Genomic DNA, 15405 nt, shown 5'->3' with positions numbered 1-15405 from the left:
ATTTATTTTTAAACTTAATTTTCTTACAAGACCATGGACAAATGAGACTTGGGATGATCTGTAAACTGCTGAAATAAAGTAATTTTTTTATTATTGTTTTACTTAAATATAAAAACAGTACATGTTAATTGAGGAGAACTTTAAAAACAAGAAATTAAAAAAAAAAACACTCCATCTACCCCTCAAAGATCACTACTGTTAATATTTTTAATGTATTTTTCCAATCCTTTTTGTGAGAATTTTTTTCTAAAGATTTTATTTATTTATTTGACAGAGATCACAAGTAGGCAGAGAGGCAGGCAGAGAGAGAGAAAGGAAGCAGGCTCCCTGCTGAGCAGGGGCTTGATCCCAGGACCCTGGAATCATGACCTGAGCCAAGGAAGAGGCTTTAACCCACTGAGCCACCGAGGCAACCCCTTTTTGTGCAAATTTTTATTTTACATGGTTGAAAACATACTGCATAAAAGAATATCTTTATGCATAAAGTTTTTCTGTATCAACATTGTGACTTTGTAAAGAATCCAGGAAAAAATTTTAATTAAACTTTTCAAGCTTTTTAAAAATTGCAAAACTGCTGTTGAAACAAATGTTAATTAATTTTATTTTAATTTATCTGTTAATCAACTTATAACCCAACCAGCAGCATAAAGACCTTATCCTTTCTGGTATTATTAAAAATAATCTTTTTTAATTTAGATTTTATTTTATTAAGCAATTTCTACACCCAACATGGGATTCAAACTGACAACCCAATATCAAGAGTTGCATGCTCCACCAACTGAGCCAGCCAGGCATCCCCAAAATCATCTTTTCAATAAAAGAGTTCTTATTTTTTAGAAATACTTATATAAATATTGATAGGTGAAATAATACAATGTTTGTGATATGTTTCAAAATATCACAATGGTTGGGGATTATAAGGGAAAGTATAAAACAAGATGAACAGGATTAGCTATAAACTGGTAAAGGTTGAAGCTAGATAATGGGAATATCAGGTTTATTATGCTATTCTACCTTTGTATCTCTTCGACAATTTCCATAATAAAAAGTTTCAAAATTATTTAATCTGGCAATTTCAATCTCCTCTCTAGTAAAAGAGTTCCAAAGGACCTCTAAGACCATCTATATCCAACTTCTAAACTGGTACTGAATTCTATTCACAACACCTTGCAAACTGGCCAGCCAGCCTATGCCTCTCCATCCCAAGTTAGTAGTGCTCTCTACAATGCCAGCTTCTCTCTTACGAGACAGAACATTTTCCTTACACTCAACTGAAATGTGGCTCTTGGTAAACTTTCTTTCATAGGTCTTAGTTTCATCCTCTGAAAACAGTTATATTACTATGAATAAGGCACAGTCACTACTTTCAAGGAGCCTGAACTGGAGGGAGATATAGACAATCACAGTGTAGGGTGATAAACACTATATGATAAATACGATATGCCAAAGAATTGTGGAGAACCATACCCCTAGCCCCACCACAGATCATGCATTTTAACTTAAATTTATTTATTTTGAGAGAGAGAGAGAAGGCATGAATGGGAGAGTAGGGGTGGAGTGCAGGGACAGGGGCAGAGGGAGAGATAATCTTTTTTTTAAGGGTGGGTAGGGGAAGGACAGAGGGAAAGAGAATCTCAAGCAGGCTTCACACCCAGCATGGAGTCCAATGCGGGGCTCATTCTCACATCCCCAAGATCATGACCTGAGCAGAAATCAAGTCACTCAACCAGGCCACATGGGCACCCCAAGAGATAGAATCTTAAGTAGGCTCCACACACCATGGAGCCTAATGCAGGGTTCAATCTCACCACCCTGAGATCATGACCTAAGCGTTAAAAGTCAGATGCTTAACAGACTAAGCCATCAGATACCCCTAACCTTACATTTAAATGAATTACAGGAAGCCATCTCTCTCAAGGGGTCCCCGGACCCACCTTGGCTGGCAATGAATCCGTCTCTGAAACTCAGCAGGGACAGAACGGGTGCTCCAGATCTGTGGATGACTTGTACTGGAGCCCTGGAATTCAAAGAAAAAGGAGCAACTGTACTTTTTTCTTCAAAAGCAACACTTGACTATATTCAACATACAGGACTAACCACACAAAAGCAAACAAGGACAAACGTGGACAGAGATTAAATATTCATACAGTTTCTTTCCTGGCAAGATCCTTAAATGGTAGATTCAGGTAATCCACTCAAAACCACCTTGGAGTGATCTAAACATGTCTCTAACTAAACAAGTCACTGAGCTGAATGAACTAAGTTACCACCACCGACTCCAGTTTTTAGGGGAGACCTGACAAGAGTTTAAGATAACGATGTTAACGTATGTTAATTATTTTGCTTACAGACAAAATTAAGACAGTTGAGAGTAAAAAAAAAAGATACTTGTCAGATATTACAAATGTCAGGACTGTATGAAATGAAAGAGAAAGGTGAATGAGAATCAATTTAATATATATGTAAAGCTGATTTTCTTTCTTTTTTTTAATCTTAAAAAAGTAGGCTCCACGCTCAAAGTGGGGCTCGAATTTATGACCCTGAGATCAAGTCGCACACTCTACCAACTGAGCCAGCTAGGTCCCCCTGTAAGGCTGATTTTCTTCTTCTTTTTTTTTTTTTTAAATATTTTATTTTGAGAGAGAGAGAGAGAAAAAAAGCACAAGCAGGGGGAACAGAAGAAGGAGAAGCAGACTCCCCGCTGAGTAGGGAACCTGACATGGGGGGGCTCAATTCTAGGACCCTGGGATTATGACCTGAGCCAAAGGCAGACGCTTAACCAACTGAGCCACCCAGGCGCCCTGGCTGATTTTTCTTTCTTTCTTTTTTTTTAAATTTTTTAAAAGATTTTATTTATTTATTTTGTCAGAGAGAGAGAGACAGAGAGAGAGAGAGATCACAAGTAGGTAGAGAGGCAGGCAGAGGCAGAGGGAGAAGCAGGCTCCCTGCTGAGCAAGGAGCCCGATATGGGACTCGATCCCAGGACGCTGGGATCCCGACCTGAGCCGAAGGCAGCCGCTTAACCAACTGAGCCACCCAGGCGTCCCCCTGGTTGATTTTCTAATAGTGATCAGACATTCCCTGAATCTCCACAGAGTCAAAAACAAGAACAAAAGTAAAGCAATTGAAATTTTGGAAGAAAAGGTGTAAGCTAGTCACCTTTCACTAGAATTTCTTTACTGCTCTTAGAGTAAAGCCCAAACTCCTTTGGATGGTGCATGTGTTCTTTCTAACAAACTCCTGCTTTCCTGTCTGACATTACTTCTAACTGCTACCCTGTCTGCAGGGTACATATTTGTCATATTAAACTACTCAGAGATCCCTGAAAGTGCCATACTTCACATGTCTTCATGCTTCTCTATGTGCTATTCTACCTAGGGCAGATACCTCTCTTCATTTGGTAACTTCCTACTGGACAAGATCCAATTAAAGCTTCATTTCCTTGAGAAGCATTTCCACCTTCTCCTTTCTCCTTCTCAGTGCTTTCTCAATTTCCTGTATAGAGCCCTGTCAATCCACTGATCACACTGTATCACCAATGTCTTTTAGTTGTCTGTCTTTACTGTTAGAATCCAAATGCCTCAAGGGCAGAATCTGTATCTTTTACTTCTGGTTTTCAGTGCCCTGCACAATGTCTGGTGCCCACAAAAGCCATTCAGTAAATGTCAGCTGAACAAAAGAAAGGAAATGGAAGGAAGAAGGGACAGAATTGGAGAAATAGTTAAATCCTGGGATGGAGAGGTTGTGGCTCTCTCTGGGTATCTCTCTGGGTATCTTTAAGACCAGAATAAAGCTCCTTTCAGATAGGTTATGATCACAGCCAAACAAAGAAACACAGCTGGCTTACTTGAACTAAAAATGATCACTCTTAAGCCAATCCAGATTTAATACCACTGAGAAAATTACTGAGCTCCTTAAAATTAAAAGTTCTATACAATCATTTTAAGTGAAATGTTAGTTCGTTAAAGCTCAGATTCCAAAGCCATCACTACAGTAGGACAATCATGACAGCATGAATCAAATTACCTTTAATATGATTCCAGGAATAATAAGAACAATCAGACCACTCACACTGGAAAACCTTTATAAATGGAAAAATATACCCTTGATTCAACAGTCATCTACATGTTATGCTAAATCATTGTTAAAGCTAATAAAAATTTCCATTCTGTAGGAGACCTGCATCATGCAAATGAATGGTGACTCACCTTGGACTCCTCACGTCCAGCTGATAAATGTTTCCATCCTGTGTCCCAGCCAACAGCAAGAAGCCAGAGAGAAAAGTGCAGCAGTTGAAGGCATCTGAGCCAACAAAGAGGAACACCTGGGAACAAGCGGGAGCCGAAACTGCTGCTTAAACATTGTTTTCAGAAATAAACAGACACCAAAAAGAAGAAATTTTCCTATTTTTAGACACATTTGCTCTCCTCTCCCTTTAAGTACTCTGCTTCTAAACAAAGTACTCAGCAAGGACCAAAGAGGAACCAGGCCCGCAGAGGACTTCAACAGTGTATGCACGACCACACCCAGAGGCAGCAGTTTTCAAACTACTGCCCCTCAACACACTGCCTCCCAAGACCCTCAGTACCCAACATCTTTCTTCTGTTTCTCATTACAACCCTCCATTTGAGAAACACTTGCAATTCACACATTTAAATTTTGTTCATGTCACTTCTGACAACCTTTTGAAGGGAGACTATGTAGGAAAAGAAACAAGCTTAAGTAAAGTAGCAATTTAAAGAATTACAATTTGGGGCGCCTGGGTGGCTCAGTGGATTAAGCCGCTGCCTTTGGCTCAGGTCATGATCCCAGGGTCCTAGGATTGAGCCCTGCATCGGGCTCTCTGTTCAGCGGGGAGCCTGCTTCCCCCTCTCTCTCTGCCTGCCTCTCTGCCTACTTGTGAGAGAGAGAGATTCTGTCAAATAAATAAAATCTTAAAAAAAAAAAAAAAAAGAATTGTAATTCTCCCCATGTGCCTGAAAAAAGGAATTATCAGATTTTGTTTTTGTTGTTCTCTACTGTTAGCTCAATCTGATAATTTCCACCTCAAATGTTCTAAAAAGAAAGGGAAAAACCAAATCTGGCCAAACGAACAAAACCTGTGATTTCCCTTCAGAAAGAAAAGCCATGCAGAGGCGATACGACCAGGAAGAGTGATGTTCCTAGAATGTCATTTCTGAAAATGGAAACATCACTAGAACAATGAAGTAACAAGAAATGAAAATACAAAATCTGTAGCCAACCCAAATCATTAAAGTTGTCTGGGTGAGGCTGACGGGCAAAATCAAATCCCAGGGAACTCCGGGCTTAATGAAGAGTAGTGTGCCCAGTGCAAAACTTCAGAGGCTGAAGGAAGAAAATTCAAATAATTCTTCCATAAGAGACATTCTGGTCACTAGTTGATCAAGAGTCCTGAATGCATGAGTCCTTGACTCAGAATTTCTTCACATTGCCTTGGATATGGAAGGGAATCTACATAACCTCATCATTTTATACACAGCACACTGAGGCCCAGACAGAAAGTGACTTAACAAAGGTCACGAAGCAGTAGAGCATTTCTCATCATATAACCCTACAAGGTAAGGACTACTATGTCCAATTTAGTGATGAGGAAACTGAGGCTCAAAATGGTTAAGTAACCTATTAAATGTCACAGCTATTGTAGAAGAGCTAGGACGTGAATGTTGCCCTTACTCCAAATTCCATGCTCTTAATCATTACACTCTATTGCCCTTTACTCCTGCAGCTTTCTCAAAAGATGAACACAGGGAGCAAGCAGAAATGTTTCCAGAACCGCTTTCCAAAAATCAGAGTGATCCAGCATGCCCCAGAGTTCCAAAGTCTTAGAGGAACCACTTGCCGGCTGCCTGCTCTGCAGTCCCAAGCACTGAAGTTTCTTATCCTCCCGTGCCAACAGCAGCATTTTCGACTCTGTTCCAACCTCCCGTTCACCTGCATGACAGATAAACCACATAAACAATGGGCTAGGCCGATCAGCTGGCAGTGCCAGAAAGCACAAATCCTCATGGCTATTTATTGAATTTCTGTTAGTGATTAACTTGCTAACTTAAAAAAACTTTTATTATATTCTATATCTTGACTGTTAGTACTGTTTAGATGTTGGTACATATCTGTAAAAACTCACAGAACTGATCATTTAAAAGGGTGACTTTTGGGGCACCTGGCTGGCTCAGTTGGTAGTTGATCTCAGGGCTCTAAGTTCGAGCCCCAGGTTAGGGGTAAGAGATTACTTAATAAATATATATTTTTAGATTTTATTTATTATTTGAGAGAGAGAGAGCGCAAGAGTGCACATGGGAAGGGCAGAGGGAGGAGAAAGAATCTGAAGCAGACTCCACACTGAGCCCAGAGCCCAGCACAGGCCTCAATCCCATAACCGCAAGATCATGACTTGAACTAGAAACCAAGAGTCAGATGGTCAACTGACTGAGCTACCCAGGTGCCCCTAAATAAGTTAATTAAGAAGCCTGGTGGTGGATATTATGGAGGGCACGTATGGCATGGAGCACTGGGTGTGGTGCATAAACAATGAATTGTTATGCTGAAAAAAAAAAATATATATATAATAAAATAAGATAAAAAGGGCAACTTTTACTACATGTAAAATACATATCAATAAACCCAATTTAAGAATATTAAGTCATATGGGGGCGCCTGGGTGGCTCAGTGGGTTAAAGCCTCTGCCTTTGGCTCAGGTCATGATCCCAGGGTCCTGGGATCGGGCCCCGCATCGGGCTCTCTGCTCTGCAGGGAGCCTGCTTCCTCCTCTCTCTCTGTCTGCCTCTCTGCCTAGTTGTGATTTCTCTCTGTCAAATAAATTAAAAATATATATTAAAAAAAAGATTAAGTCATTTGGAACGTGACAGGATACCATATTAGCAGCAGGGGGACAATGTTAAAACAGTCTCTACCCTCAAGGCTCTTATGGTCTGCAGTAAATGAAATTAATTCATTGACTAAAATCTTTAGTGAGGGTCTACTATGTATTGGACACTATTCTAGGTGCTAAGGAAATAGTAATATACAAACAGACAGGGTCCTTACTCTCAAGAATTCTGTGGAAATAGGAAATAGTGGAATAGGTAAATAAACAAATAGGATATTTTCAGACAGTGATGAATTCCACAAAGGAAATAAAAAAGGAAAATCTAATCAATAGTGAGTAGATGGTGGAAGGCTGAGTGAGGAAAGGTAATTTTAAATTTGAACTTCAACTGTAAAAACAACTCCACGAGGGGTACCTGGGTGGCACAGTCAGGTAAGCATCTGACTCTTGTTTTTAGCTTAGGTCATGATCTCAGGTTAATGAGACTGAACCCTGCGTCAGCTCTGTGCTCAGCATGGAGTCTGCTTACAACTCTCTCTCCCTCTACCCCACCCCCACCAGCCCAGCCTCTCTTAAATAAAAACAAACAAACAAATAAATCTATCTTTAAAGAAACTCCATGGAGACCACGTTTCAACTGAGATCTGAATGGTAAACCAGAAATTAGTTATGCAAAGACCTTTGCGAAGTAAAGGCAGTATGAGAGGAGGCTGGAAAGGAATGGGGAGGTGAGAAAATGTTAAGTGTTGTGATAAGCCAAGCGAAGTGAATAGGATTTTAATATATGTATAAAAGGAGGTCACTGGAGGAGAGCAGGGACAAAGGAGAGCAACATGACTTGATTTGTGGGTTGTTGTTTTTTTAAATGACCATAAATGGTTACTCTGAGGAGAATGGATTATAGGAGACTAGTAAGGGGCACCTGGGTGGCTCAGTCGGTTAAATACCTGCCTTCGGCTCGGGTTATGCTCTCGGGGTCCTGGGATCAGGCCCTGAGTTAGGCTCCTTACCCACCTGGGAGTCTGCCTCTCCCTCACCCTCTAAACTCTCCCCACCTTTCTCAAATAAATATATAAAATCCTTAAAAAAAGAAAAACAGGGCACCCAGGATGCTCAGTAAGGATTATAGGAGACTAGTACATGGTGCCTGGGTGGCTCAGTCAGTTAATCATCTGCCTTTGGTTCAGGTCATGATCCCAGGGTCCTGGGATCAAGCCCCACATCAGGCTCCCTGGCCTGGCAGGAAGCCTGCTTCTCCCTCTCCCACTCCCACTGCTTGCGTTCCCTCTGTCAAATAAATAAATAAAATATTTTAAAAAGAAATAAAATAAAAAGCATATTTTCATTTAAATTACTTCAAATTGAGATGCCAGGGTGGCTCAGTTGGTTGAGTGTCTGCCTTCGGCTTGGGTCATGATCCCGGGTCCTGGCATCTAGTCTTGCATGTGGCCTCATGCTCCTTGCTTAGCGGGGAGCCTGTTTCTTCTCCCTCTGCCTGCTGCTCCCCCTGCTTGTGCTCTCACTCTCTTTCTGACAAATAAAATCTTTTAAAAAAATTACTTTAAGTCAATACATTTTTAAAGACTGAACCTTGTTTTAAGTAATATTTGTGGGCTTAGGTTCGAAGTAAAATATGTGTATTAAATATATTTAATAGTACACTACTGAAGATGTGTACTGCATGAAATAATCTTATTTATCACTAATTGCATATGTATCACACTTTGGGAAAAGACTCATCCTATTAATTCCAAAGAGAGCTCAGGGAACATCTGGTGGTCAGCAACAATTTTAGTTCTTGGACCACAGTACACCTGCAGGGGAAGTTTAAGACAAGAGAGTACCTACGGTGTGTCAAAAGTGAAGGGCAATGGGGCACCTGGGAGGCTCAGTCAGTTAAGAGTCTGCCTTTGAAAGCAGACTCTTTGAAAGCAGAGGCTTTGGGGCGCCTGGGTGGCTCAGTGGGTTAAAGCCTCTGCCTTTGGCTCAGGTCACGATCCCAGAGTCCTGGGATCGAGCCTCGCATGGGGCTCTCTGCTTGACGGGGAGCCTGCTTCCCCCTCTCTCTCTGCCTGCCTCTCTGCCTACTTGTGATCTCTGTCTGTCAAATAAATAAATAAAATCTTAAATAAAAAAAAAAAAAGCAAGCAGAGGCTTTAACCCACTGAGCCACCCAAGTGCCCCTACTAACTACTCTTGATCCAACCTCTGACCCAGCCAAACATATCTTTCTACCCAACAGTCAATTTCACCTCAAACTATTTTAATGTGAACTGCCCCTAATCCTACACCTCAGCTCCCATTCTCCCATCCTTGTCTATTCAACTCAAATTCATCCTCCAAGGTGCAAGTCAACTTCTTTGTGACAACTTTCTCATCTACACTAACCTAAAATATAAAATACTCTCTTCTTCCAAAAAACCATAGAATACTCTCTTCTTCCAAAAAACCATTTTATTTGTATTAAGAATCATTATGTTGTTCCAGCTGAAATTTTTTTTTTGTTTTATAGGCATCGGTCTCATCTGCTAAACTATGTAGTACTTAAATGTAGTTAACATGACATATACTTCTTTTATAGATTCCAAAGCAAAGAAACATAGTAGGTATGCAATAAATATTAAACTTATGGTGAAAATACAAATACCAGCCAAAAAAGCAGGGAAAAGAGAGAAAAGGAGAAGCTAAGGCAAACACTGAAGGTGCCTAAGGAATCAAAATAAGCTCAACATATCATTACCAACTTACTCGGCGTCTGCTCAGGCGAGCCGAGGTTTATGGAGTTGTCAGCAGCACCCACAGCCACTCCATTGATAGAAGAACCACAGTCTGCAATGACTCCGAGGCAGGCTGAGCGCCCACAATCCCAAAGTCGTGCTGTCCCATCTCGAGAACCAGACACCACATTCCTCCCCCGATCAACAATGGCTGTATCCAGAATACCTGGCAAGAGGGAAAAAAAAGGATCCCAAGATGGAGTGGGTCATAAAGGAACTACAAGGGCAGAGAATAAGGATATGCATAAATGACTCCATTCCTTCACAAACATGTACTGCATATGTACTACATGCTGGGCAAGTTCAAGTGCTAGAAGAATAGAAATAGAACAGAGTCCTTGCTTCCCAATGGTTCAAAGACTAGTCCTTAGAGACAGACTTAGAAAAAGGTTTGGATTTAATTCTTAGTGGAGTGTCCTAGAACAGTGGTTTTTAAGTTTTAATTTTGGCTTTTAAAACATGTTTTTAAAATAAAAATTAAGATGTTTCAGTTCAGTTTGAAAGTCACTGTCTTATTGCTTCCACTGAGAACTAATTGAAAGGATTAATCTCGCCATCTTAGAAAAAGATGTGACTTCTGTACTGGCCAAGACAGTAGTCCCATTTCTCCCAGGTCCTTCCCCTTATAACTGAAAAAAAACCTGGACATAAGATAAGATGGAAAGAAAGATGGAAAGAAGGTTACATAGGGACCTGAGGACTTGGAGAACAAAAGAGTAACAAATTCCCTGGATTTCCTTATTGCTTTCCATACAACCTGGAAAGGATCTACAGAAGCCTCCAACAAGGAACTGATTTTTTTTAAAAAATGCACAAATTAAAAAAAATAAAAACAACCCAACTCCAAGAAAAGTCTGTTGCAAAAAATTGGGAAAGGGGTGGCCTAACAGAAAATGTTGGCAACTTACTCAAATATCGAGAGAAAAACTGCTACTTTCCCTTCCCCAAGGTCAGTGAGGCTAAAGAGGCAGCGCTCTTCTACCCTACTTCCACTGAAGCAGGAGGCAGCAGTCCAATTCCTTTGACCCTTGACAGTGATCAGGCTCAGCAGGGTACTGCCAGCAGGGTCCAGTGGTGAGCTGAGCCTCTACCCTGACCTGGCAACAACAGGTAGAATGAGAAAAAACAAAGTAGTAGAAAGTAGCACTCTACTTTCCCCCAACTACCTTCTCACAATATGGTGGTACCTAGTATGGATCTCTTCACTCTGAGATGACAAGAATAAAAGAAAGAGGAACCCTACAGAGCTGGAACCTATGACAAATTACTCTAGAAAGAAGCAATGAAAGTAGTAGGAAGGCCTTGCAAAAGAAGCTACCAGAGCAAAGACCTACCAGAAGCCACAAAGGCTTTAAATATTAAACCAAACTGATAAAAGTCTTCAACATAAAAACCAAGATGAAAAAGCATTTGCCTTCAAGAAAAGATTCCACTGGTGGCGCCTGGGTGGCTTAGTGGGTTAAGCCTCTGCCTTCAGCTCAAGCCATGATCTCGGGGTCCTGGGATCGAGCCCCGCATTGATCTGCTCAGCCGGGAGCCTGCTTCCCCCCACCCTCTCTGCCTACTTGTGGTCACTGTCTGTCAAATAAATAAATAAATAAAGTCTTAAAAATAAAATAAAAAAAAAAGAGAAAAGATTCCACTGAATCACAAATAAACATTCTAGCCAACGTCTGAAAAATAAGAATGTTAAATTAAACTATGACTAAAACAAGTCTTAGTAAAAAATACAGCAACTTCATATATCTAGGCATGTTTTTAACAAGTTTACTCCATTAAAAATATCTAGTTTTACTATTAAACAGGTTTAATGTTGCCAGGAAGTAAAAACACACATACCAGGGCAGGGGAAATGTATGCGTGCGCACACACACACACATGTGTTGTGTGTGTACATGGAAAAAGTAATGGCTGTGACTTAGATCTCAGAAAAAATGAGTCTTGAAGAAAAAAAAAAGTTTTGAAGCACCTACTGTTACTTCAAGGCAGCATATCTTATTTCAAAGAAAATAGAGAAGAGTTTGAATATAATGGCCGAAGAGCTGAAAATGCAACCTGACCTGCTAAAATTATTCCACAAATGCAAGCAGCTTTCCTACCATGGTGAGCAAACAACTCAACCAATCAACTATAATGGTGTTCCACTTGTCTCAATGTTTTCACAGATTATGAATGATCTGGCACTTATTAGAGTTATGATTATTAAATTATTATTCAAAGGATTATATTTCTATATACCTCCAAATTCACCAACCTTAGTTAAATGCCCTGGGCAATTTAAAAACTTCAAACTAAAGTACACCTTGGAGCTACTTAGAAGACTCATATATAGTAGTATCCCCTTAGCCACAGTGTCACTTTCTGTGGTCAAACACGGTCTGAAAATATTAAATGGAAAATTCTAGAAATAAATAATTCATGTCTTAAATTGTATGCTGTTCTGAGTAGCATGATGAAATCTTGCACTGTTCCACAGCCAGGACGTGAATCACATCACTTTACCCAGCATATCCACTTGTCTGCCACATATCACAGGTTTGTACATATCAGAAAAGATAGTATATACACGATTTGGTGCTATCTGCAGTTTCAGGCATCCACTGGAGGTCTTGGAACGCATTCCCCAGGGATAAAGGGGGACTACTATATTACAATGACAAAACTACTTTTAGTTTATCTTTTCATCAGAAAGATTTAAAAACATACACATATCTCATTTCTGCTTATTAAAGAACACACTATATATAAAATACGTATTTAAAAATATAAGGGAAAACCAATTACATATTAACTAGGATCATATTTGTTGCTACTGGAGAACTTCTTATAGAATTAGTCTATTCTATTAGAAATAACAATTTCTGCTATTCACATGACAAGAATGTTAAAATATCACAAAGCTCACCCTCTCTGGCAGGAATTAAAGTTTAGCTTTATATTTTATAGGAACAATAACATTTATTGGGCATTTATTATAATATCAGGGATTATGTTAAATCCTTCGTATGCACCATCTCATTTAATACTGCTATCCCCATTTTCATGAGGAAACCAAGGCTCAGAATAGTTAAGAAGCAACTTTTTGAGGTCTTACAGATTATAGGTGGAAGAATTAAGATTTTTTTTTTTTAAGATTTTATTTATTTGACAGACAGAGATCACAAGGAGGCAGAGAGGCAGCCAGAGAGAGAGAGAGGGGGGGGGAAGCAGGCTCCCAGCTAAGCAAATCAATGTGGGGTTTGATCCCATGACCCCGAGATCATGACCTGAGCCAAAGGCAGAGGCTTAACGCACTGAGCCACCCAGGTGCCCCTATCTTTCCACAAGATCTTTATACAGAGCTACTTTGTTAGCGTCCTAATGGTTCTTTGCAATAAGCATCAGGCTATGTTCAGTCCAGTGTTCTTGGATTTATGTCTCACTTGCCAAGACTTAACCTAGGCAATAAAAGACCATGTTCACTTTCAACACTCACTATCTTCTTTTTGACCGGTGGGGGCAGCAAACCAAGGTTTATTGAGTGATAGCAAAGTGATCATATAAAGCTCCTGAGGAGGGAAGGGACCACAGAGGGTTGCCCAACACTCACTATCTTTTGTTTCTCTTATTTAGTCAGCACTTGTGAAACCACTAAAGATCATACATGTAGGTAATAATTCTTTATTCTGTTTTTTATATAGTTCATGGCCTTTACTAATAAACATTCTTTAAAATCTTGTAACTAAAGAGATTAAAAAAGGAGCCATACAATGGAACTTGGAATTCATTTAGCTGGAGTCAGTGACCCACATGCTGCTAAACTATAAGAGATTAATTTTGATTTTCTGTACTGTGGAAGAATGGGCAACAACAAATCTGGCCCTGCTTTACATAACTACCTAGGGAAGAGCATTCAAGACCTCACAAACATTAGCCTGGATCTGACTTCACATCACTTCTACAGTTTATCACTCCTAGTCAACCTAATAAAAATCCCTCCTCTCAAAAAAAAAAAAAAAAAAAAAAAGGAGTTGTTATATCTAGAGTATCTAGAGAAGCTCCCACCCCATCCTGGGACTTTCTCGTAAGGCTGAAGAACGAATAAAAGGTTCAATCAGATTAACAAACATTATATAATTCACTCCAAGCTAAGTGATGCACACGTATTCTCAGGAAGAAACGAAGAACACTGGGCCTGGGCGACTTAAGATTCATGTGGCAGGCACACTCAACTGCAGTCACCCACAGGAGTTCCTAAGTTGGGTGTGCGTTGACATTGAATATGCATTTTGTTACGTTCGTAAACAGTCAGGTCTTGTTCCACTGGAAAACTTCCCTGTGCCTCACAAATTCAGAAGGACAGCAAGATGTGAGGTGAGTACCTCAGGGTTCCTCCAGACCTGTTTGGCTCCTGGACTCCCTATCTAGGCAGGCCGCTTTGACTCCTTAGATTTCTTCAGGCCGAATGTGAGGAAGGCTCCAGATATCTTTTCTATTCCTTCTCAATGTACCTACGTACTGACAGTCTTAGAAATAACCTTGGAAAGGTTAACATGTATTTGCTAGATGATCTGTATGTAACCTAACAAATCATTATAAAGAAATAATAAAACTTAAACTCAACCATACAAGTTATTTATAATGTTGTCTGGTACAATCAGAAGACTAGCTTAAATACGTTAAGTATAGGGCAATACATAATTAATTCTCAAATGAGTCACAGAGATGATGTGTACTATGGTTCCAAAGAAGGGAACAAGGTAAAGAACTATTGGGGATGTTAATACTTTTTAAAAAAATATCTAAACTTGTAAAATAAGAATAACATTTAACACCTTTTAAACATTCCAATTAAGGATAAAACACTGCTAAATTACAATTTTGTCCCACAAACCAGTTAGAAAGGGAAAATGTTCTCATTCTGTCTCTATAGCCTGTTATCAACTGGCTATACGGCTAATCCATTCCTAAAATCTGAACTGTGACTTAAATTCATAGGAACTGACAGTCAGTGCCAAGCTCTATCTTTGATATCTAGTGACGCAGCCATTTGCCACTCAGCTTTTACTGTCACCTCAAAGGACTAATAATGAGAAAATGTTGGCACACCTCTCTCTCTCTCTCCCCTAGCACACAGCAGATAACCTCCTGGGGAGGATTTTTTTCCACTTGTCAGTTGTAGAAAACAACTATCTGTGTAAGTCAATTAGTTCTGGAGAGCAATAACAAGACTCAGTGTCAAAGGAATTTCTAATCCTTGAGGAAACAGCCCTTTAAATGGCCAGTTAGAAGAATTATTTGTGTTTTTGTAGAAAACTAGCTTCTGTTTCAACCTTTTCCACCTTTTTGGTGATTTGTCTCTGGGGAATCAATACAGAAGCCTTTTGGAGAAATCACCCTTCATACCTCCTTTGTGACCTTTGAAGGTCACCACACAGCTAGCATCTTCAGCTGACCAGATCTTCAGCTGGGCATCCATTCCCCCACTCAGAACCACAAGGCCTGATGGGAAAAACCTGCAACAATTCACATCAAATACATGTCCTTCCAATACTCTCTGGAAAAACAAAAGAAAATTCCATGCTAGTTCTCTTGTCCATTCCCTGATATTCTCTTACCTGTCATATCCTTGGTCCTTTAAATGAAATATCTACAATCTATGCTACATGCTGGTTTTTAAAACTAGTGAGGTCCAAAAGGATCTCTTTAGCTCATTTGTATACCAGGCAGTGTTCTAAGAGCTACTGACTCCCTTTCCTGTAGCTCTGGCTACAGATATAATGGATTTGAACTCCAAGGTTC

General features: G+C 39.9%; 1 protein-coding gene across 5 annotated transcripts in view; it reads right to left on the bottom strand.

Moving 5' to 3' along the window:
- The window catches only part of PAAF1 (proteasomal ATPase associated factor 1), a 41667-nt gene that overhangs the window by 5331 nt on the left and 20931 nt on the right, over positions 1-15405 (bottom strand). For 3 of the 5 annotated variants that reach the window (XM_046016620.1, XM_046016619.1, XM_046016622.1), the window contains 5 exons: positions 15010-15160; positions 9596-9790; positions 5861-5952; positions 4209-4324; positions 1935-2017 (listed from right to left, as the gene is read on the bottom strand). In XM_046016620.1, coding sequence (XP_045872576.1) covers positions 1935-2017; positions 4209-4324; positions 5861-5952; positions 9596-9790; positions 15010-15160 — 637 coding nt within the window. Of the gene's footprint in view, positions 1-1934; positions 2018-4208; positions 4325-5860; positions 5953-9587; positions 9791-15009; positions 15161-15405 lie in introns of all 5 variants that reach the window. The other 2 variants (XR_006820037.1, XM_046016623.1) reach the window with 2 other exon arrangements.

The sequence above is a fragment of the Meles meles genome, chromosome 8 (assembly GCF_922984935.1).
Source record: "Meles meles chromosome 8, mMelMel3.1 paternal haplotype, whole genome shotgun sequence".
Classification (NCBI taxonomy): Eukaryota; Metazoa; Chordata; class Mammalia; order Carnivora; family Mustelidae; genus Meles; species Meles meles.
The sequence above is the reverse complement of the archived record's forward strand: the minus strand, read 5'-3'. Positions and strand labels throughout refer to the sequence as shown.